The 23,737-nt window shown below is 26.4% G+C and overlaps 5 protein-coding genes across 5 annotated transcripts; 2 read left to right on the forward strand and 3 right to left on the reverse strand.

Annotated features, from left to right (window-relative positions):
* Nucleotides 1-1,357: 1,357 nt before the first annotated feature.
* Nucleotides 1,358-2,743, forward strand: OCT59_018244 (uncharacterized protein; the record flags this gene model as incomplete). Its single annotated transcript, XM_025332331.2, has 1 exon — nt 1,358-2,743. One exon carries the CDS (start codon nt 1,358-1,360, stop codon nt 2,741-2,743), a length of 1,386 nt encoding a protein of 461 aa, XP_025173457.1.
* Nucleotides 2,744-2,809: 66 nt separating this feature from the next.
* OCT59_018245 (uncharacterized protein) lies at nt 2,810-9,110 on the reverse strand (the record flags this gene model as incomplete). Its single annotated transcript, XM_066148642.1, has 17 exons — nt 2,810-3,736; nt 3,808-4,200; nt 4,274-5,074; nt 5,156-5,313; nt 5,433-5,527; nt 5,609-5,767; nt 5,840-5,950; nt 6,043-6,082; nt 6,162-6,338; nt 6,428-7,233; nt 7,319-7,372; nt 7,471-7,506; nt 7,597-7,725; nt 7,810-7,927; nt 7,994-8,402; nt 8,490-8,645; nt 8,745-9,110. 17 exons carry the CDS (start codon nt 9,108-9,110, stop codon nt 2,948-2,950), a joined length of 4,797 nt encoding a protein of 1,598 aa, XP_066004551.1. The 3' UTR covers nt 2,810-2,947.
* Nucleotides 9,111-10,218: 1,108 nt separating this feature from the next.
* OCT59_018246 (uncharacterized protein) lies at nt 10,219-13,283 on the reverse strand (the record flags this gene model as incomplete). Its single annotated transcript, XM_025319593.2, has 6 exons — nt 10,219-11,506; nt 11,574-11,650; nt 11,719-11,898; nt 11,982-12,677; nt 12,746-13,038; nt 13,111-13,283. The coding sequence occupies 6 exons, from the start codon at nt 13,281-13,283 to the stop codon at nt 10,379-10,381; spliced, it is 2,547 nt and encodes an 848-aa protein (XP_025173454.1). The 3' UTR covers nt 10,219-10,378.
* Nucleotides 13,284-15,351: 2,068 nt separating this feature from the next.
* OCT59_018247 (uncharacterized protein) lies at nt 15,352-16,622 on the forward strand (the record flags this gene model as incomplete). Its single annotated transcript, XM_066148643.1, has 2 exons — nt 15,352-16,093; nt 16,178-16,622. 2 exons carry the CDS (start codon nt 15,352-15,354, stop codon nt 16,285-16,287), a joined length of 852 nt encoding a protein of 283 aa, XP_066004552.1. The 3' UTR covers nt 16,288-16,622.
* Nucleotides 16,623-17,256: 634 nt separating this feature from the next.
* OCT59_018248 (uncharacterized protein) lies at nt 17,257-19,283 on the reverse strand. Its single transcript, XM_066148644.1, has 4 exons — nt 19,136-19,283; nt 18,437-19,018; nt 17,973-18,334; nt 17,257-17,887 (listed from the first exon to the last, which is right to left on the reverse strand). Exons 1-4 carry the CDS (start codon nt 19,165-19,167, stop codon nt 17,529-17,531), a joined length of 1,335 nt encoding a protein of 444 aa, XP_066004553.1. The 5' UTR covers nt 19,168-19,283; the 3' UTR covers nt 17,257-17,528.
* Nucleotides 19,284-23,737: the final 4,454 nt, after the last annotated feature.

The following is a 23,737-nucleotide window of genomic DNA, read 5'->3' on the forward strand; positions in this document are numbered from 1 at the left end:
TTTTTTTTTTTACAGAAAAAAAATTTTTTTTTCATCATATCAACTCAACTCATATCAACTGATGATCTTACCAAATGTTAATAGATCCCTTTCAATATAATAAAGAAAAAATTGACCGATTTAACACAATATCAAACTGTTAATAAATTATGATTCCGTGACACAAGCAATTTTTTAATAAATTAGATGTCATAATTAAAACGGATAACTTCCTTATTTCATTTATAAGAAATAGCCATTCACATTCTTTTTTATTTTTGTGCAACTGTAAAACGTCATGTATCTCTCGCCATTTTCTTCACAGTAGTTTTACAGAATCAGAATTTCCTACTACTATCATTCGGAATGGTCATGTTGGCGCAAATTTGTTTCCCTGTTCTAAAAGGTTAATGGTTGGTGTTGTTTCTTTTTGACTAGCACATGATTAATTTAAATGAATTTCGTTATGCAAACACGCTTGTGACCCTTATTTAATGTGCCATGTTATGCATTATTTACAACAATAATGCGTGGGAGGAAACTTTCATTTATAATAATTATTTGTTACAATTCTTAGCGATTTCGCCTTCCTAAAACGGTTAGTAAATTTTAACGGTTTTTTTTTTTCTTCTTCCCCTTCTTTTTTTATTCTAGATACAATTTCTTTTAAATATAATATTTCTTAAAGCACATATAATTCATACAAATTGAATTATTGATTTCAAATTTTTCAAAATTTTATATATATATATATTATCCCGGTAATTGTATATAATTTGTTTCCCTGCGAAATTTATAATATTATACATATGTATGCTTGCTTTTCATGTGAATTTATTTTTTCTGAAAAAAGGTTGGTAGATATGTGAGTTTTCCTAATACATTATATTCGTCAATCCCATTATCTATTCCCAATATAAGTAAAAAGAACGTTTTTTTTTTTATAATTATAACTACATATATATATATATTTATTTAATTAATATTATTATATTGAAAGCCGCTAAGCCGTTTAATTTGACACATATGTTATTGACTGTATATTCGGAAATTACTTTTTATTGTTTTTTATTTTTAAAAATCATATGCATTATAATTTATGTCAGTTACAACCTTAGAATAAACATGTTTAGTACTTGTCCATAGATTTGCTTATCAAATTATCTCATCCCTCCCTTTTTTAAGTAAATGAGGGGAAGGAAAAATAAAACAAGCGTAATTTAGAATAGACCATTTAACTTTCCTTTTAAAGAAGAAAGAGATCGCGGATCTCTCCGGTAATTAATTATTTAAAGAATAGAAATCCTGACTCTCACTTGAAACCTTGTTAACACGCTTTCATATATTTTTTTTTTTTGAGAAAAAAAAAAAAAGAAAAATGTCACCAGCATTACCTACAGAATGTCTTGTAGAAATATTAAAAATTCTTAATACATCTTATACTTTATATCCTTGTATTTTTGTAAACCGAACGTGGTGTACTGCTGCAATGCCTTTACTTTGGAGTGATCCTTGGAAACATATTTTTGAATGTTATGAAGAAGAGGAGGATGATGAATTATCTGAAATGTTAATTTCAACTTATATATCATGTCTTTCAGAGAATGATCATAATTATTTAATTGGTTCTGGAGTAATTTTAATGGATTGGATGAAAAGAAAACCATGTTTTGATTATCCTGCTTTTCTTAGAAATATTAATTTTAATGATATTAGTTATAGTATTGAAAAATTTATATGTAAAAATATTGAAAAGGATGATTATGATTCAAGATTAATTAATTTTCTTATTGAAAAGATTGGAAATTTATTTATGAAAAAAATTCAAAGGCTTGATTACTTACAATTTTTAGATCGGTTTGACCAAATTACTCATGTTGATTATTCCCCTCTGGTATTGCGAAACCTTCCTAAAGCGAAAAATGCCTTTTGTCAAATTAGGAAATTTGTATGTAGAGGTGATACAAATTATGAATTTTTAATTGCATTGTCAAAATGTTGTAAATTAATTGAAGACTTGGAAGTATTGGATATTTATGAGGATAATAATGCTTTAGCCCTACTCATAAGTTCACAAATATCTTTACGTAGTTTCCGTTTAGAAGTTTCAAATAATACTCCTAGAAATTTTGAAATTATTAATATTCAAAATTCTTTTAAAGGTATTGAAACTTTAATTGATTTACAATTATATAAAAAATTATTACCTTTAAATTTATTTACAAAATGTAATGGTTTACAAAAATTACATTTTGATTCAAAACATGATGATATTCAAGGATTAGAAGATTTTGTTAAAAGAAAATTTCCGGATTTAAGAGATTTAAAAATTCGTGTAAAGAATATTAATATTTTACAATTTTCTCAATTAATTAATAATACACAAGGATTTGATAAACTTTGTATTTCAGGAAATGTTAAAGATCCTGAAAATGCTATAATATTTCGTGATTCAATTATTAAAAAATGTATTAATTTATATAGTTTAAGTCTTGCTTTTCAACCTATAGAAATTTTTATACCAACTTTACCAATACTTTTTAAAACTTTTAAAAATCTTCAATTCTTGGATTTAATGTTATCAGCTTCTATTGATAAAATTAATATTGGTGATGAATTAATTGAAGCGGCTTTATATATTCCCAAACAATTATGTTATATTCATTTCCCAAAAAATTGGTATTGTGATAGAGAATCAAATAAGAAATTTTTTGATGTTTTAGATAGAAAAAATATGAATTTGACAATTTTATTACATGTTTAATATTATATTTTATTAATAATAATAATACATACATACTATTTATTTTATTAATGACGTTTTAATCATGTGATATATGATAATTTTTGTATTATAATTTATTCATAAAAAATCCCAATGTAACTAAAATATATACATATAATTAATGAATGCCTTTTACATTTTTTTTTTCTTTTTCAAAAAAAAAAACTATTTAACTATTTATAATTATGAAATAAATAAAGCTTTTTCATCGATAGGGAAACCTAATTTTTCCAAACACTTTTTAATACTATCGTTAAATCTACTGGTACCACATACAACCAATTTAACTTGATTGGTATTATCTGCTGCTAACGATCTCATATAATTATATCGTTCATTTAATATTATTATTTCATTTGTCTGTTGTGGATTATAAAGTGAAGGTGAAAAATAATATGGTAAATTCTGTGAATTAAAAGACAAATGAGGATCAGAAGGTGATGTTTGTGTTTCTACTGGAATTTGTAATGGGGAAGGCGGTGGAATTCTATTACGATATTGTGAATCATATAATTCTTCATCATTATATTGTCTTCTTTGTTGCTGTTGTCTTGTTGGTTCTATAATTTCTTCAAATTCATCATATTCACTCGTTGGGCCTTTACCATAATTCCTTGGCCTAGGAGGAGGTTGATTTTGATTTGTAATAGTACTAGTACTGATCATACTATTTGTATTGCTTCCACCTGCGCTACCATAATTAGATAATCTTGGTGGAATTGCCGGTGGAGGTACAGAATAATTTTGATGAATCCAATCAAATAATAAACCATCATCAATCTGTCCACTTAATCCTTTCCAAATTGGCGGTGGTTTTGATAAAATATAAGTAATTCTGAGTTTTCCCTTGAGTACTGTACATAAATAATCTAAATATTGTGGTTGAATTAAATCTGCGATTGTATCATTTGCGTTTAATAAATATAAATTAAATTTGGAACCCGAAGTGGCTTTATCCATATGATATTGTATCTAAAAAAATAATGAACATTAATATTTTTAAAATATAAATATAAAAATTACATATCATTTTTAAAACTTACCAATTGTAACATTGGAGTAATTCCAGTGCCGCCACAAACCATAAATAAATGATCCCAACATAAATCTTCTCTCTCTTTATTTAACAATATTCCACTTCTACCTTCAAGTAGATGATCATAAGTATTCAAATTATAACCTTGTATATTACTATCACCAAAACTATACAATGATTGTCCTCCTCTTATACTACCATATTGTGAACGTTGTTTAATTTTGTCGCTATAGATAGCGGAAAAATTATCATTACCAGTATTAGGTGAAGGCAATGGAGGTGATGATGGTCTACTATGTATTGAAGCTGGTTTTAAAGATGGTGAAGACACTTGTACCATTCGATCAGCTATGTCGAATGGTCCTCTCACTTTAATCTCAAAATTCCTTAGTTGTTTGTTCTATAAGGAAAAAAATTTTTTTTTAAAAAAAATTGGTTATATGTGTGTATAATATATATTCTAATTTACTTACCAAATGTTGGCTCATTGCCCCATCTTTATATATCTTAACTAAAATGCAGAAGCTATTTTCAGATGGTCCTTGAAGTGGAGTATACGGTCTAATAACTACATGATTATTTGCTTCACTCATAATTTCAATATAATCCCCGGGAAGGAATTTTGGTAATCTATCTTTTGGATGTATAACTTGAAAAGTGAATTTTTTCACAGGTCTTTCAGCATCACTTCTAGATACAGTTTCAATATTAGATAAAATATATCGACGGAAAATATTAGGATAAGGTAAAGGTTGTTGTGATTCGTTTAAGTCATTATTAATATTCATAGTATTCAATTTTTGTTGTTTTGGTGATGATACTGATGGTGAACGTATACTACCGCTTTCTTCTACAGGATCTATTATCCTTGCTACTACCATGGTAGCTATTTTCGAAGTAGCAAATTTTGAATGTCGATGCATTGCTACTCGTTTGTCTCTAAATGCTGTAGCATTGATCATATCAACTGCATTGGCTACACTATGTGGTTTATTTGCACTTTCTTTGTTACTAATTTTCTCTCTGTACATGTTATCTGTTAATACTGATATACTATTTTGATTGGTCTTTTCGTCATATTCAGCTTCAAAATTTTTATTAATAACGGTCACGACTGATGGATCAAAAAAGAAGTCGTTGGTAATGTCCGTACCAATGACTCTTTTCAAGATCTTTTGTCCACCCGGATGTATTGGAATCCATCTATGTATATCAAATACCAACCCTTCCGCTATAACTAAACTAGCACCTGTCATAACTCTCTGATTAAATTCCTAAAAGGGAATACGTACATGTATATATAAGTATATAAAAAAATACGATAATTTTGGAAAAAAACCAAAATTTATACATACATTCCATGTTATGGAAGGTAGATTTTCATAAACTTTATCGGGAATACAATCACGAATACGTCTTGACATTTCGTCTGTGCTTTTTACTGGCCATAAAAATTGCATGTTTCTAATTCTATAATAAAATTCACTTGCTGTTATTATAAATCCAAACATCACTATAATGTAATATCGTATTTTTTTTTTAAAAGAAAAAGGAAGAAATTTATTATTAGATAATTTAATTAAAAAACAAAAAAATATTCCATATATGAAATTTTAAAATAATAATACCCACCTAACCATCCAGTGTAGGCCCAAATATATGGTCTATTCTTATTATTTCCATTAAATTTTGTGTCAAATTGAATCATTCCCAAGTATATATTAGCCCTAACATAAACAAAATAAAATAATTAGTTTAAAGATAAAAAGCTAAGTGCTCATAATCCAAATAATAAAATTTTGTTTTACCATGCAGCTAAAAGTAATGCACCACCCAAATAAAAATGAAAGTGTTTTAAATAACGAACGATTCCTGTTGCTGCTGATTCAACATTAGCCAATGCCCAAATTGCCAATATACCTAGTGCAATTTGAACTCCTGTAATTGCGAATATAATTATTCCCATTCTAACACAAAAAAAAAGATAGATGTTAATAAGTATAATAATAACGAACACAAATTTCAGTGGTCTAACTTACATTCCATGAGGAGAACTTGCTTGTAAGTCTACTACAGACATGGCCACCGCACCAAATGCCGCTACTATTGCACCACCAAGGAGATTCAAATTTCGATGTTGAGTCATATATCTAATCAACATATTTAATCACGGTTTAGGAATATAGTTATTATTTTTTTTTTTACAATATATAAAACAAAATGAATAACAAATAATACATACGAATCTATGTGTCTCAAATATCTAACAATCCATACAGAACCTATAAAAATAAAATTCGTAAACGAGTTAAAAAAAATTTTTTTTTTTTCTTAAAAAAAAAAATCTCAATATTAACCCACCTGGGAAGAGTACTCCCCAAATTATAAACATTACAATTCCGTGCATTAACAATAAACTTTTTTGTTTAGCATCAGCAAAGCCAGAACTTTCTCCTGTTAATAGATTTATCATTTTTGTACCACGATTTCCACCATGATAAGACAAAGTTTTTGAATTAAGATTCCAAGCAAAAACCACTAAAATTTAAAAACAATGTTAATATAATTTTTTTTAAAAAAATAAATAAACAAATATATGATCGTTTTCTTTCTTATCTCTTACTTACTTTCGATTTGATTGTTAAGAGATTTTCTATTTTTAGCATTCAAAGGTCGCCTAACCTCAACTGTAGTCAGTCCACTTGCGACACTTGTGCCACTCAATAGTGTTATAATTTGATCATCAGGAGGTAATTGTCTAGGTTTGACAGCTCGATCAACACCTTTATAATTCATTCCAACAACACCGCTAGAATCTTCATTATTCCAAAATATCATCATATCGGTATCCTTCATAGCAGCACCATTGGGATTAAATCCTATACCAAACCACGAATTTATGCTACTCACAGTAATTAGGAAAATAACATCTGAACCTTCTATTTTCCATTGCATATCGAATCCGTCAGCAAGTGATACACCATATCCATAATTACTATTAGATGATGATGTTGATAAAGCAGCTGGTTGTACAAACCAAAGATTGTTCGGAAAAATTGAAGATTTTGGTGTATTTCTTCTTATAATATCTACTAATCTTGTTGTTTGTATTTTAGAAATATCATCACTGCTGAATCCTGACTCTCCTTTATTTTCATACCAAAATCTATCCGAATCTCTAATTTTTGTCCATGTTGCATTAAAACTAGCTGAAATTAATTCTCCGTAATTTCCTCCATTAATATGGTCTTCTGCTAATGCACCCATTAATGGTTCAATTTGATCAACTGAAGTGTAAGTAGATTTTAATTTTTGTTGTACTTCAGCATCGCTTGTTATTTCTTCCCATGATGCTTTTCTTGACAAGCCGAATGCTGCTCTTGCATCATTATATGATGGAATTCCATGATCCCTAGCTCGAATTATGTCAAGACTAAGTAGATAAAATTAGAAAATATATTTAAATGAATAAATGGTAAAATTATCGTATGTGCATGTATTTTAGTTGTCAAACTTACGCAGCAATGTCCATAGCTGGGTCTGGTGATCTAAGTTTTGCATGATAACTTCGCCTATTAATTCAAATATAGATAGTAAAGGTTATCAATTTTAATATTTTTTTTCTCTTAGTAAAAACAAAATTATAGGTATATATGTATAAAGAACTTACATATTTTCAGAAAACCAGATGTCAACTTCTTCTTGTCTATAAACAACAACAACAAAAAAAAGAGTAATAATTTATATTTGGAAACTTATAAAATGAAATGAATGAATGAAAAAAAAAAATACATACAATTGAAGCGATAATGAAAGGGCGAGTGATGGAACCCCATAAAGTTGTAATATGGACTTCTCTTTTAAATCGTGTAATGATAATGTCGCAAGATAATCTCCATGTTCATTTACGATGTTATAAAAATCGCTATAAAATGTAAATAGTATCGGTATATTAATAAAAAAGAAAACGCGTAAAAATAATGATAATCAATTATTTTAATGATATTACCTAATCTCAGAGTGTCCATAACGAAAGGTAACGGAAGAAAAGAAAGTATCAATTTGTGGCCTAATGTCTGGTCTATATCCAGTATATGGAGGTAAAGGAACTCCTAATGCGGTTCCAACTATATGGTATATGACGAAAATTAGTAATAAATCAATACAAAAAACATGTCCTATAAAAAACTTACGATATTCATAATAAGTTATTTTTTGTATATAAGCTATAACCCATCTTCTAGCTTCCTGAAAATATTTTTCATCATCCCAACTATCTTTATTGACTTCATAAAGTTCATCGCATAATCGATTGTGTTCACGTAAAAAAATCGTAGTAAACGTATCGGTAAAGACATTTTTCGTTGTTGCTTTAATTCCTATAATCAAATTTCCATCCTCATCTGTGCGTGGATAACCGAGTTGCCCATCAGGCGTTGGATAAGTAGCCAATTTCATTTTTCCTCTATTACCATAATCTCGAAGTAATTGTAAATCTGCTTCAGAGTTTCCATAAATAGTGGACGCATCAAGAAATGATGTGGCTGTGTTTAATCCTGTATGATTACCATCTGCTACTGATCGATTAAATGAAAGGAATGGCTAGTGAAAAAAAGGTTTCATTCGTTAATAATACGTAATAATTTTATTATAGTAGGATAAAAAATTACTTTCTTTTTTTATACTTACTACGTTATAAGCAAATGAACTGGCAGAAAGACCATTTCGATAATTTGATAAATATGACTGATCATCTGTAGGGATATATACCCCCTGAGGAAATATGTCACCTCTAGAAGGGGCAATAATAATATCCATCCTTATGAAGAATGCCCAATACGTTAACTGAGAAAGTAATAATGATTAATTAAATTATTTGCATATGCCGCAGTATTATGCTATGCAGCATTAAAAACCAAAAAAAACCAAGAAAATGTAACTTACGATATGAGAATTTTTTCGTTTACTTTTAAATTTATCCAAACGTTTAAGATCAAAAGAATCCGTGTCTTTTAACGTCATAGCGGTAATTAAATTACTAACACATCTAGGTAAAGGATAATTACCAGCGGGTAATGGATCGACACAAGATACTTTTGGATCAGTTGCATAATTTCCTGGTGTAGGGACCATTTGAAATGTAGCCGCATCCCCATATAACAAGTTTGGCAAAGCTTCTCTAATTAAAGGAGTATTTGGAATGCCATCCGATGGAAAATTTCTATTATTTCCTTCACCATTTATTGACCGATAATCACATGTTACAAGGGTTATTAGAAGAATTAGATGGAATAATATTTTAATTAACATTTTTTCTCTTTTTCTTCTAATTCTCTTAATTTATAAATTTGTAATTTATTCCTTAAAATATGAAAAATTATTACTATTATTAATTTTTTATCTCATCAAATGATCTTATTTACGTAACGTCATAAAAAAAGGACAAAAAAATTGGAAAAAAATTTTCCCTTTTTTTTTCTAAAAAAAAAAGAAAAAGTGAAAGAGAATCACTTGTTTCTAAATAATACCCATTAAACCATTCAAAAACCTTATAAATAAGTAATTCTTGCTATTGTACATGTAAGCTTTTTTTACAATAAGATAACTACCACAAGGTAGTGCCAAGTTTTATCCTAATAAAGAAATTGATTTTTTACACAAAATACTCACAAAATTTCACAATTGCTACAATTAATAATGATTTTTTTTTTCCCATTGAAAAGTCTATGCTGGAATGAATTCTCCATTAAATGAATAACACAAATAATTGCGCAACCTTTCTTAATAAAGTTTAGAATTATGGTTGGCGTCCTAAAAATTGGGATAGGCGTCTATTATTAATAGTAGTAAAATTTTTTTACAGATTAATTCGGAAATTTCGGAGTTACCCATTTGAAATTCTCCCAAATTTCTATTTTTACGAATAGCCGATACTCATTACACTCATTATAACGGGTTAATTCTAGATAAATTTGGAAGAATTGCTATCTTATTTAGATTGTATCACAAAAGCAAATCATCGATTAATTTGTGTGAGGCTTGAATCGATTATCAGGTATCTAACGATATATAAATTGGTAGGTAACGTTACTCGAGAAAAATCAGGAATTAAAAACACTTTTTTTATATTAACGTGCTCGGAAAAGGTCGGAAAGGCCTATCAAATTAAGTTTCTAGATAGTTCTCCTTGGCGGTATTATTGTTAATCTTGACTTTATAAGTAGAAAGATACTGAAATCATTGATTACTAATTTTAGTTTAAAATTTTTGTGTAGCATGTGTATCAGAACGTAAATCTTTAATTCTTTATTTTCATATTTATGGTAAGGAAATGAGTGTGCAAATTCATAGTTATTTTTAGATAAGGAAAAGCCAACCGGTAAAGTTTAGTTAGGTTTAGTCGAAACAGAAATAAGTTATATTAAAAAAAGTCATGATATTTATTTGGCATTAATAAAATAAAAATATATTGTGTTGGTTATTCATTGATAAATAAAATTACAATAATTAGAAATATCTGGTGTATATAATAAATATTTTTATACATATAATAAATATGAACTCGTCCCAAAATTCTTTCATCTTTCACCTATTTCTTCTTCAATTTCATCTATTTGTTTTTTTAGTTGTTTCACTTCTCTCTTCTTATTGGCCTTTTTACTTTTAGCATATTGATCATCTCTAAATTCTAAAGGGATTTTATCTAAATCTATTATAACTTTGTGGTTTTTATCAAGACTGGCACCTTGATTGGTTGACTTAATACCATCTTTCCTAAATTCGTTAACCATATCATTTGAACCATTTTGATCATTAGGTATCCAAACGCTAGGTTGTATGGCCACAAGAGCAGGATGCGTAAACGTACTTGCTCCATAATCATCATCCAAGTCTTTTTCATCTCCTTCATTAATATGTAATACATCCGCTCTTGTATAATCATCGTTATCATCATCATCATCATCATCATTTCTAATAGGTTCTTTTTCCGATGAAATTTGTTTATCTTGATTTTTACCTACTAAAAGATTTCTTGTTTTCATATCAATAACACCCATTAAATCAACTGGTAAAAATTCGGCTCTTGGATTGTGTTTAAAAATAAGTTTCATTGCTAATAATACTCCAACTGATAATACTAACAATATTATACATAATACACCTTGCACAAATCCTCCATTAAGGAACATTAATCCGGTAAGTGTTAATTGAAATATATAAATTCCAGTAAACACTTGATAAATTGCTTTAGGGAATAATAATCCTCCTGTTTGATTTAGTTTATCATAAACATAAAGGAATTGATGCCGATATACAAGGTAGTAAAGTGCAAAATGTAATGTAACAATGGGAAGAATTATTGGTTGTATTGTAGAATATACAATACCTATAGAAGCTATCATAATATGTGGAGGAAACCCTGTTCCCCAATCTTGAAACGGCATCGTTTTTTCCAATTCCCAAATTTTTCTAGGAGTTTTAACAAGAAACTTTTTAAATATAAAATTCATAATTAAGGGTCCAATTTGAAAGATTTCTAAAGCGCAAGCAGTTATTGTAAGAAGAATGTAAGTGAGGAAAAATGTTGAAGCGCGTGGAAGGTTATTTGCTAAAATTTCAATTGATTGTGTTGGATTATTGACAAGTTTTGGTAAAGATTGAAGTATACCATTGGCGAATGTTGTAACTAACAGTACATTCATAACCTAAAAGTAATTTTTTTGTGATTAATTAATTTCTTTTTTAAAGAAACATAAATTTACATATACGTACGAGATGAAAGTAATATTTGCTTTGCAAGCTAAGATCTACTCCTGAATTTGTGACACTTCCTTCGAATCTCGATAAAACTAATAAAATTTTTTCTTTTTAATGAAATTTTCAAATAAATTTCCTAACATAATATTAAGTTACTTACATCTTAAAACTATTACCAATATCATCATCAATATATTTAAGGCTACAGCCGGTAAAATACCCTGAATTATTCCGACAAGTACTTTTAAATTTCCTTCAGCATTATTAAGTCCTTCCAAGAATTTTAAAGGTTTAAGTTTTGCCAATTCGGACAATGTAGATATACCCGCGACGAATGTAACTAAAAAAAAAAAAATTTTCAATTAAAACTTTACAATTTTTTAAATAAATTTTTTTTTATTTATTTTTTTTTTTGCATATTACCTGCGGACATCCAAATTATTACAATGCCAATTACAACAGATAAACTTATAACTCTTCTGATCATCTTTTGTTTGCTAGTTAAATTCAAATTTTCCCAAATAATATCATCAGGTGAAATATTAATTAATTTTGGAACTGTTGAAGTAGCAGCTAACTGTGCTCCAACATAATCATTAAATTGTATGAAAGCCGAATTCAATCTTTTAAAGTCATTAGGATTTTTTTGTAATTCTGATATTTGATGATTTATGTCATTTAAATCATTACTATATGTTTCTAAAGAATCAACTTTTTTTCCTATTATTGGTAATTTACTACTATGTTGTGGACGTTTAATATTTGGTGAATTTCCATTTTCAACATTGGATTCCCTAAATTCTGGTTTTGTTGAATCTTTGGCGTATTGGATTATATAATTTGTTGCAGCACCTTCTAAATTATTTACAATTGCCTCTCTTTTAGCTGTGGCTTTTGCTAATTTAGATGGATCCCTATTAAGCCATATACGTTTCACACCACCTGGGAATATGTCGAATAATGCTTTTAATGATTCAGAATTATTTAATTCCTTAGGAATTCCCGTAACTAATATTGTGGTTGCTCGTGGAGAATTACGATATTCATCAGTTGTATGATATTCATGACGTAGACGAATAAATGTGTTAAACTCTCGATATAAAGCGTACATTATGATACCTATTATATAATTACATGTTAGTAAAACTTAAAATAATGTGATAATATTTTAAATGAAAATGTCGTACCACTGAATAACCAAGTAAAAATTACGTGAGACCATAATCTTTTTTCATCACGAATATTACCGATCGTAAATTTTTCCAAACCCTGATTATCACCCTGATTTACGGAATTAATTGGTAATAAAACTGCTAATCCAAATATGCTAAAAATAGCAAACAGGATCATAAACAATTTCATAAATCTCAAAAACATGTATGAATCAAGACCTATTCTTTTTATAACCTCTTCATCAGAAATCTTCAATACCGGTAAAATCCATGCAAAAAGGCCTGGTGGAAGTGGTTCTGACCTATTACTAAAAAAAAAAAATAATAATCATCATTAGTAAGTATATAACAATCTGAGGTGAAAATTATGAGTGCTTTACCTTTCGGGAACCAGATAAGTTCTAGGTTCATAAACCTTTTTATTTCGTTTTCTCAAGATATCAAAAGCAACAAATATTCCTATCGTAACTGCTACATTGAAAACCAAAGATGAAGTAAAAGTTGCAATTGATGAGTCCGTTGATTGTTGTTGACTTGCTAAATCTTGGGACATTTATTTAAAAGGAATTTGAAGAAAAAAGGGAAATAAAAGAATAAATTCAATTAATGAATATATTTATACATTTTTAATAGTCAAGTATCGTAACACCATTTTACCTCTTACATATATTATACATCATAATAATGAAAGTTTGATCATCATTTTTTATCAGCCGACTACGCCCAAAAAGATTCTTTGTATCGATATTGCGGCCATAAACCATTTCCATTAGTTGATTTTAGTTGATCAACTAAAAAAATTTCCCATTCGCTTCTTTTCAATGCTAAACGTTTAAGGATTTAAACTCGATTGAAAGTTCTGTGTATTGTAGTAATTTATTGCCACCTTTACCTAATTAATATTTCATTCACCCCTTTTAATTTTTTTAAATCACAAAATTTCTTTTGTTCACCTGTTGGGTTTGAAAGATTTCCTTTTCCAAGCCGATTAAAATAACTTAATTGATGCATCGAAATGCTGAACCCACGCCGAGAGAATAAATAGAATAATTGCAGTACCGTACTAACATTATTAGACCATCTGTTTTTTTAAAAAAAAATTTCGCTTAAACTTTTTTTATACTTCATGATACTCGTATAAGTTAAGTATAAATATATTTGATTATTGCGCAATTGTTTCCTATTCCTAAAATTTTTAAAACCATAATTGATTTATTTATTTATTTATTTACTTTATTTTTATTTTTTAAGTTATAGAAATTCTCCGTATATGTTACTTATGTTACTTATATTACTCCTCTTGGATGACAATGTTGTAATTTATATGCTTGATGAACTTTATGTTTACACATGTATATTAGATGACTGATTATCACCGGCGCAGAAAATTTAAAAGCGACGTTCTCCTTTGTGTTTCATTTGCCCGATTTATAATGGAACTACGGTAGCACCATTAGTTAAAAGTAAAATGTCATCACAAAACATGTCATATAATTCCTTTTTTTCTTTGAAGGATGCAGTTATGCAAAGATACATCATTGCAGATACGCATATCAAATGACAATAAAAGATGTCCTTTATAATATGTCTGCAGATTTTAAGAAAAAAAAATTTTTTTTTCTTGCATAGCATATATTAAATAAATAATATGAAATATAAATATATGGGAAAAAAAAAAAAATTAAAAAAAAAATTTTTTTTTTCTTCCCATAAAAACTCTTATCATTTCTTTGTGGAATCGGAGATCATACTATTGGAAGAAATTTTATGCATACGCACTACTTTTCTGATTGCAATTTTTTTCTTATCACATATTGTACAACTTAAATTTCTAAAAAAATAAATCAGTCACCATTGTTTCTGAAGATTTATTTAAATTTAGTTAACTTAAATTTTATTAACTTATAAATATTTAACCTGTTCCCATCTTTTTTTTCCCCCCTTATCTTTCATACCGTCTTTCTATTTGATACCCAACCTTAATAACCTTATATATATTATATATTATATATAATTATTGCAAATTTTTTTTAAAAAAAACAATGTTATCGGATTTATCATCAACTTTATTAAAAGATATTCGACAACTTTTTGAAGATGCAGACGATTATAATGTAACAATTCAAGTTGGAGAAGAACCTAATATAGAAGTTTTAAATGCACATTCAGTTATTTTAAGGGCTAGGTCATCATATTTTCGATCAGCATTATCATCAAAATGGGCAAAGAAAAAAGGAGATACATTTACTTATAAAAAACCAAATATATCACCTAAAATATTTAAAGAAATTCTTAGATATATTTATACTGGTACAATTAGTTTAAATGATAAAGCCGAACAAGGGGAATTATTAAAATTATTAGTAGCAGCAGATGAACTTGAATTAGAAGAATTGGTTGAACATATTCAAGAACATATTATTACGAATGAAAGTGAATGGTTAAAAAAAAATATCGTACATGTACAACAAACTGCTTCAAAACATAAAGCTTGTGGTAGATTACATTCTTATTGTGAAAAAAATATAAGTGAAGATGCTTCATTAATCTTTCAATCTGATGATTTTACTTTAATTGAAGAAACTTCTTTAATCGCTTTGTTAAAACGTGATGATTTATCTATGAATGAAATTGAAGTTTGGGATCATGTTATTAAATGGGGTATGGCACAAAATCCAAATCTTTCATCAGATGTTAAAACTTGGTCAAAAGAAGATTTCAATCTAATGGAACAAACTTTAAAAGGATGTATGGCGCATATTAGATTTTTTCAAATTTCTTCTACTGATTATTTTTATAAAGTTAGACCTTTTAAAAAATTATTACCTTCAGATCTTAAAGAAAATCTTAAAGAACATTTTATGGTACCTGGAGTTGAACCAAAATTTGCAGTTTTACCTCCACGTAAAAGTAAGAATAGTAAAAAGGACAAATTACCAGGTTCTAATATTATATCAAGTCAACATGCTTCTCTCATATCAAGTTGGATTGATAGACAAGATTTTAGTTATAATAATGATAATTTTAACATTGATGAAATTCCTTATGAATTTAATTTATTAACTCGTGGTTTTCGTGATAGTCTTACACGTCAAGAATTTCATAATAAATGTAATAATCAAGGTCCTACTCTCGTAATATTAAAAGTTTTGGGTACAGGTCAAATTATTGGTGGTTATAATCCTGTTAATTGGAGTTCATCTGGTAAATGGGTTACTACTAGAGATAGTTTTATTTTTTCTTTAGGAGAAGGGAATGATTTAAAAAGTGAAGCTATTTTAAGTAGAGTTCAAAATCATGAACAAGCTATTCGTGATTGTGCTATCAGTTATGAATGTGTTGGATTCGGATGTGGCGATTTACGTAAGTTACAAGTGTTATAGGTGCCTATGTAAATTTACGCAAATTGCAAGCTAATAAATGTTTTTATCTATTTTTCTTTTACAGACATAATTGAAGGAACAAGTACAAGAAAAGATTATGACCGAGATATAATTGATATTTCAACTTTTGTAGTGGATGATTATGAAGTATTTCAAGTTAAAAAGAAAATTTAATAAGCACCTTTCCTTTTTTTTGATCCAAGAATTTTCAAGCGAACCTCTTTTTTGACGAGGATTTTGAACGAAAAGTTTGAAATGGAACTTAATTTCGATAACTTTTTTTTTCTTTAAAAAAAAAAAGTTCTTTAATTTACGCATCTTTATAACCAAATAATATATTTTTGATATAAGATTATCTTTTATTATTATTTTAAGAAATATGAGAATTAAGACATATATATGAAATGTATGAAAGTATACTATATTTATTGTAATAACCACCATAATTTTATAATATATAAATTATTTTACTATTAATAAACAATTCTTTATGAATTATTATTTGAATTAAATTATTACTGGTTTTATCATATTGAAATTAGATATTTAGATTATCATTATCTGTGAATTTTTTTATTTTAAATATGCATGATGGCGGATAAAGCGATATGCTATAGTAAATATAGAAATCATTTACGAATTACAGCCTCCCGAGGGAATTGGATATCAAGAATTTTCTATCTTTTATCTTTTTGAAATTCTAAATTGTTTACGGGTAAATTTTACTCTTATTTTTTATTATAACATTGTACTGTAATCAATTCTTAATCTATTAATCTATACATAAAAAAAAAAAATTCTAAAGATCGTTACACAACTGAATAATTTTTTTTGATGAACGTTAAAGTCACGTTTTTTATATAGTTACAAAAAAAAAAAATTGTATAATAAAGTTCAAAAGTTTTGCGAACTCCTGAAAAAAAATTTGCGGAATTATTTATGATTGGACGAAACTTTAACAAGTTTTTCGAAGCAATTTGATAACTTTATGTGATCATCCTTGAAATTTATCATTAGACGAAAATGGGAAACGAAAAATGGATGCAACCACATACTTTTTACGTAATCGTTTAAATCGAATCAATTAATACAAGATATACAAAAAAGAAATCACATACTAATAATTACATCTCATTGGTATTTGAATGTGCACTAACACAATTTGTACAAGTTTATTGGTATATATTTATTTTTTACAGCATGTAAAGTTCTTTTTTTCTTTATTAAATTCCGCTACTCTATAACGGGTTCGTTATCAAATTATTTACGCATATATATATTATATATATATATATTATTTTTTTTTTTTTTTAAAAAAAAAATATCTTTATACAGAAATTTTTCCAAGCATTTACATATGTACAATTTTTAAGGAAAAAAATATTTTTTTTTAACAAGATAATTTTTTTTCTTTTTTAAAAATGGTGAAATTGAGGATTACCAAAACAATGCGGAGATACCATTTGAGGTGGTAACATCTGAGATTGTGACAACATTTGTGGAGCTCCTGTCATCAAATGAGAAGGAATAATTTGTTGTTGTGGTGAAATAATTTGTCGGGTAATTCTTGGTACAAAAGATTGATGATGAAACAATTGTTGAGCAGGTGGAGTTGTAATCATAAATTGTGATCTATTCATCATATGTGGAATTATTTGATGAAATTGAGGCTGAGGGTTTGTTAATCCCATTGACGGGATCGTTGGAGTTGATACCATGTTTACCATTGGACTCACAGATGTCATGGGCGCCATGGAAGCCATTGTCGGGATGTCTAATATAAAAAAGATAGTATAAATTTAATATTTAATATTAAAATATAAAAATATAAAAAAAAAAATAAATATAAAGATATATACTCATGGGACTCATGGGAGCAGTTGTTAATTGTGGCTGCCTTATAAATATCCGTTTTTGCTGTGTTGGAGCTTGTGGCATATAATTCGGGTTCATTGATTGTGTAAAACTTTCTTCAAATTTTGCGATTTGTTCACTTTGTTCTTCTTGTTTATGAATCAATATTTCTTGCATAAATCTACTTGCAAATTCTTCATTTTGATCGACCCAACCTTGTTTTTCATCATCTCTGATATTATTATATTCACAGTTTGCCTTTATAACATCATTTATCCAATAAAATTGAGATGCATCACGGAATATATGTGGAAGAGTTTTAAAAATTGCATTTGGAATATTATGATCGATATAAAGTTTGTCTCGACTATAATATATATAATAAAATATGAGTATTAAAATTAGTAAATTACAATAATAATTAGAATAATTACAACAAAAAAAAAAATAATCGAATGATCAAAATTACCTCATCGTATGATCATCGAGACATAAATCACAACAACGTACTCTAAATTCCCAATATACTTTAACGTAACCTTTTTCATTACAAAATTGACAACCTTTATCCAATTGTTTTAAAACGATATAACTTTTTTCATCCATATTATGAGGAGGAGGAGATTGAAGGAATCTCATAAATCTCATTCTTGAATTTCTCCAAATTGCTTGAGTTTCTTTAGAACCAGGACTACATAATAAACCTTTTAATTTCTTACAAACTAAAGTAAGTGAAAATAAATCACTTGGAGGTAAATTAGCACATATTTGAACAAATATTTCATTAGGAATATCCGTTAAATTTTTTTTAGAAATTGATGTTTCCAAAGTTAATCGAGTTGGAATGTGAAGATCATCATTGGATGATGATGTATATTGTGAAATTTCTGCGGTAGGTAATTCTAAATTTTTTGGCAATGATACAGGAGAAGCAGTGATAGGTTCTTGTTTTACAATAGCATCAGTTGTAGTTGGTGATGATGTTGTTGATGTTGATGCTTTTCTTTTATTACTTTTCGTACTTGATTTGCTACTTCCTTTACGTTTACGTCTAAAAAAAAAAGAAGGAAAAAAGAAAGAAAAGAAATCACGGAAAAAAAGTGTAAATCATGGGAAATTTGATAAAATTAAAAAAGGCGTAAAATATACAGAAAAAATTATAAATTACCCTCGAGAAACAGTATTATTTGGTTCACCCATTTTTATATATTTATATATATATATATATATATAAGAATATGTAAATGATTTAAATTTAATGAAGTATTATTAGATAAAAATATTTTATTTGTAAAGAATTAGTAAAAAAAAAGAACGAAAAACAAAAAAAAGAAAAATGGTCACTTTTTATATTGACTTTTTTTAATCGAAAAAAAACAATAAGCAATAAAAACTTGTTTAATCAGGGTAGTAAAAAAAAAGTTAATCTTGTTTTATGTAAGTTAACGTTCAGTGCAGAAACGTGTTTGTACATTGGCAAAAAAAAAAATATACACTCCGTAATGAGAAAAAAGACTTACACAAATAGGATATGCAATAAGTCAAATGATTACCAGACAAAATTGTTTGGAACTCCGATTGGGTTAAATTTGTTAGTTGATCTGCGTGAAACTATGCAATCAAATGTATGTTGATGAGAAAGAAAAAAAAAAAAATTTTTGTGTGTGTTTCGTTATTAATAAAAAAAATTACGTGTTTGGATTCAAGATAACAAGATTTTTTTTTAAAAAAAAATGATTTTGTAATAAAATTCTTGAATAGGAATCAAGCTTTTTTGTACTATTGTACTATTTAATAGGTAACTCAATATAAACATTAATTAAAGAAAATTCAACTGTTGATCTATTAGCCAATCACAAAAATTCTTTTCAGATTAGACTTTAACCTGAAATAGTACGATTACAATAGTGTGAGACAGAAAAGCAATTTTTTAGTCGGGGGAACCGAACCGGCAAAAACATTATTTAAGTAATTGTTTGTTTATCGTTTTAAATTTAAACCAATGGGGGAGATAAAGGGAAAAAAAGGAGATTGTTTACTTGAAAGAAAAGTAAAATCTTTTTATCTATTTTTCTTAAAAATAATAATAAAAATATTTATAATCAAGAAAGAAAAGTAATATGTAATATATGTAAAAGATGCAAAGTAACTGCAAAATAATTCAGTGAAACAAAGTAACGTATTGCAGTAGTAGTACATGTTTGATATGTCGTGTTACCAAGCAATCACCTAAAAGCAAAATGGCGCCTAACTTTCAGTGATTATTCAAAACAATTACTTTAGATTCAATGATTATCCCCAACATTTTCCTTGTGAACAGCAACTTAAACATCTAAAGCCACGATCATAACCGACCGCCATTTTTTTCATAGTTTAATGAAAAAGAAAATATACTATCATCATCATCATCATCATCATCATATACAAATAAATTTCGTTATCATAATTTTTTTTCTTTTTTAATTTTCTCACGCCAGATTTCTAAAATAGGGGGCTGTCATTTTGGTACTTCTTTTGATATTCAATTCCGAGAAGAATATTCTTGTATTTAAACATAGCCAATTATTTTGGCTTAGAATCGGAATTGTATATTCTCTCCGAAATCCCGAAATTACTGGATCTGGAAAAAATTATTTTATTCTGGAATTATTCTAATAATTCCCAAAATTATTCTAATTATTCCGATTATTCCAAATTTATTCCAACTTTTTTTGATACAAATAATATTTTTCTTGGCGTACGTTAAAAACGAATTACATGAATCAACCTAAATGTGTAACTTTATATACCTTTCCATTGTCAATGATAAATAAATAATAAAATTATTATTGCGTACTTTTGGTCATTTGATCTATTAATTAATTAAAGTTATAATTTACACTTTTTAGTAGGATGTTGTGTTCAAAAAACTTTATTCTAATATAATTCTTATCAGATCTTCTTATTAATAATAAACAAAGAAATATTTAAAATACGGAATATTTATATATACATATACAGTACATATATATACATATTTATATAATTTATTATGATATGCAAAAGCAATAACATGCAATATTTGCATTAATTTTCCCCATACATGACTCATAAGAGCCATAGCCACATCTTTGTGAAATTATGCACAACATCTTTTCATATGAAAATATAAAAAACGGATCTTAATATAATTTAAAATTTATAATTGGTTTCTATTTTTATTCTTTTTATTGGTTGATTTCGCATGATTATTTATATATTTATTTATTTTAAAAAAGTTTTCTTCATTAATAATTTTACTTTTGTAATAGAATTTCTTTCTGTTTTGCATAAATGTATTACTGATCTCTTTAAATTTGCCTTTTTAGGTTCTCCCATTACACGTGTTAAATGCACGTGATTCGGTTTATCTTCTTAGCCGTCCCCCTAATAAAGTTAATTTCTTCTATATCAAGTTTGAAATGGTTCTTTTGAATTTTAATCTCTCCTTTTATGTTATATTGATTTAAATCGTATCACTGTTATACAACGTCTCAGAATTATCAAACTAGTTACATTACTGATATGACGACATATATGTTGCGGCACAGTAAACAATGTAAATCATCCAATAATTGTCCTTTAATTTTATATTTATTTTTTTTCTTTGTTACTTTTATTACACATACAGATAATTTATTATCTCTAAAACCGTCAATAAAGTTTTTTATGTATAATATTTAAATTTTTTGTGATATGTACAAATTAAAAACAAATTATATATTTGTTATAGATGAAAAAAAAGTTTTTAATTCTGAAACATCATTAATCTTTTATATAAGTTTATATGAGTATAATATAATCTTTTCTGACATAATCCACTTTTTTTAAAAAAATATTTGTCTTAAATTGATTTGATAAATAGTACAAAAAATTTGTCCTGTTATGATTTGATATAACAAAATTTTTAATCATTATTATATAATATATATTTTCTATGATGGATTTCAATTATGCATGCATTAAAAATCTGCATTACATATTGTTATCTTTTAGGTAATACATTTAATATTAATTGCAAATGATATTAATAATATTAAATAATTTTTTTTTTTTAAATGATTAAAATTCTGATATTTATTTTAAATAAATATATTAAATAAAAAAATTTACTTTGAATTTTTGAATAAGTAAAATTCATGTCTTAATTTTTATTTTAATTAAAAGCTATTTTTAGCTTTAATTATATATTCTGATTCTATTACTTTTATACATATTTACATTATTGATAATTAAAGGACTATTGATTCTATTATAAAATGTCTTAATACTACCAAACAAGTTTAAAAATAATATTAGTATTGCAAAAATAAATTCTAAATAGTTTTTAATATATTTATATAAGTAAAAGAATATAGTAAAAACATATAAATAATCAAATAAATAGTTTAATTTAAATAATTATTAATATCTTTACTCTTTAATTATAAAAATAGAATTTGAAATTTATATTTATAATAATTGCCTTATTAAATAAAATATGTATTAACCAATTTCTTAATTTTAAAATATACAGAAAATAGTCAAAATTAAAAGTCAATATAGAAAGTCTTTATTGATTTAATAATTCTAATTTTAATTAAAATACTACATAAATAATTTTTAACAAATATTTCAAATGTATTTTCTTAAAATTATTTTTTTTTATTAAATTATTAATTATATCATATAATACTTTTTTAACTGCTATAATATCTATATAAACCCCTAGTCTGAAGTTTCAATCTGACAGTACATACATGGTTGCTTTGATATAAGTGGACAGGTAGTTCAGTTCTTAATAATATTAGAAATTAAAATTTTGTTGTTCGTCTCAATGTACTTAATTTAAAAAAATTTTCAATAAAATTCTGATTGTACTGCAGCCAAAAAAAAATAATAACTATATAAAAGTTTTTGAAAAGTACTTTAAAAATATATTGATTCAAAGTATTTTTAACTTATAAGTTAGTTTGTAAAAAGTCTTACTTATTACCATTATAAAAAATTAGATAAACTAATATTTATATTAGATCTTTTATAATTTGCAATAAATAATAAATATAATTTGAAAGTTTATTGTTATTTTCTATTAACCTATAATACAAGTCTAATAGTATTTAAATATAATCATCTAATATTCTTTTCTATAAAAATATATTAGATATATAAGTTTATTACAGCTTGTAATTTCTATATCATTAATAAAATTATAAATAATTCTAATAGTATTATTACTTTTACATTTATAAGAAATATATTAAAAACTAGCTTATTTTTAAAATAAGTTATTTTATCAAATTAATATTATTATATAATATATATAATATAATTTTATTAATTAATTTCTTATATATAATTTTACATTATAATGCAAATTTCTATTTGATATTTAATTTTTACTATTATATATTTAAAGTTTAAAAATACTATATAATAATAGAAAATTTTAAAGTTTACACGAAATGTTTGAGCAGCAGGGTATGTAAAATATAATGGACGATATAATGCACTTTTACTTTTTTATATAATATATGTATTTTTAACTGCTCTGTAAGTTTATTTAAGGCATCAAAAAGGGTTTTAAATGCCATTTTTGACTTATATATGAAAAACTGTCTTTGCTGCTTATTTTCTAAATTTTTTTAAGAGTGATCGGCAAAATCAATTATTCATAAGTAAAGTCAAACTGACATTCAAAAGCACCTTTAATGCCTTATATAAACTTGTAGAGCAGGCGAAAATCCATTTATACTATTAGTCAAAATGGCAA

This window comes from Rhizophagus irregularis, chromosome 27 (genome assembly GCF_026210795.1).
Source record: "Rhizophagus irregularis chromosome 27, complete sequence".
Classification (NCBI taxonomy): Eukaryota; Fungi; Glomeromycota; class Glomeromycetes; order Glomerales; family Glomeraceae; genus Rhizophagus; species Rhizophagus irregularis.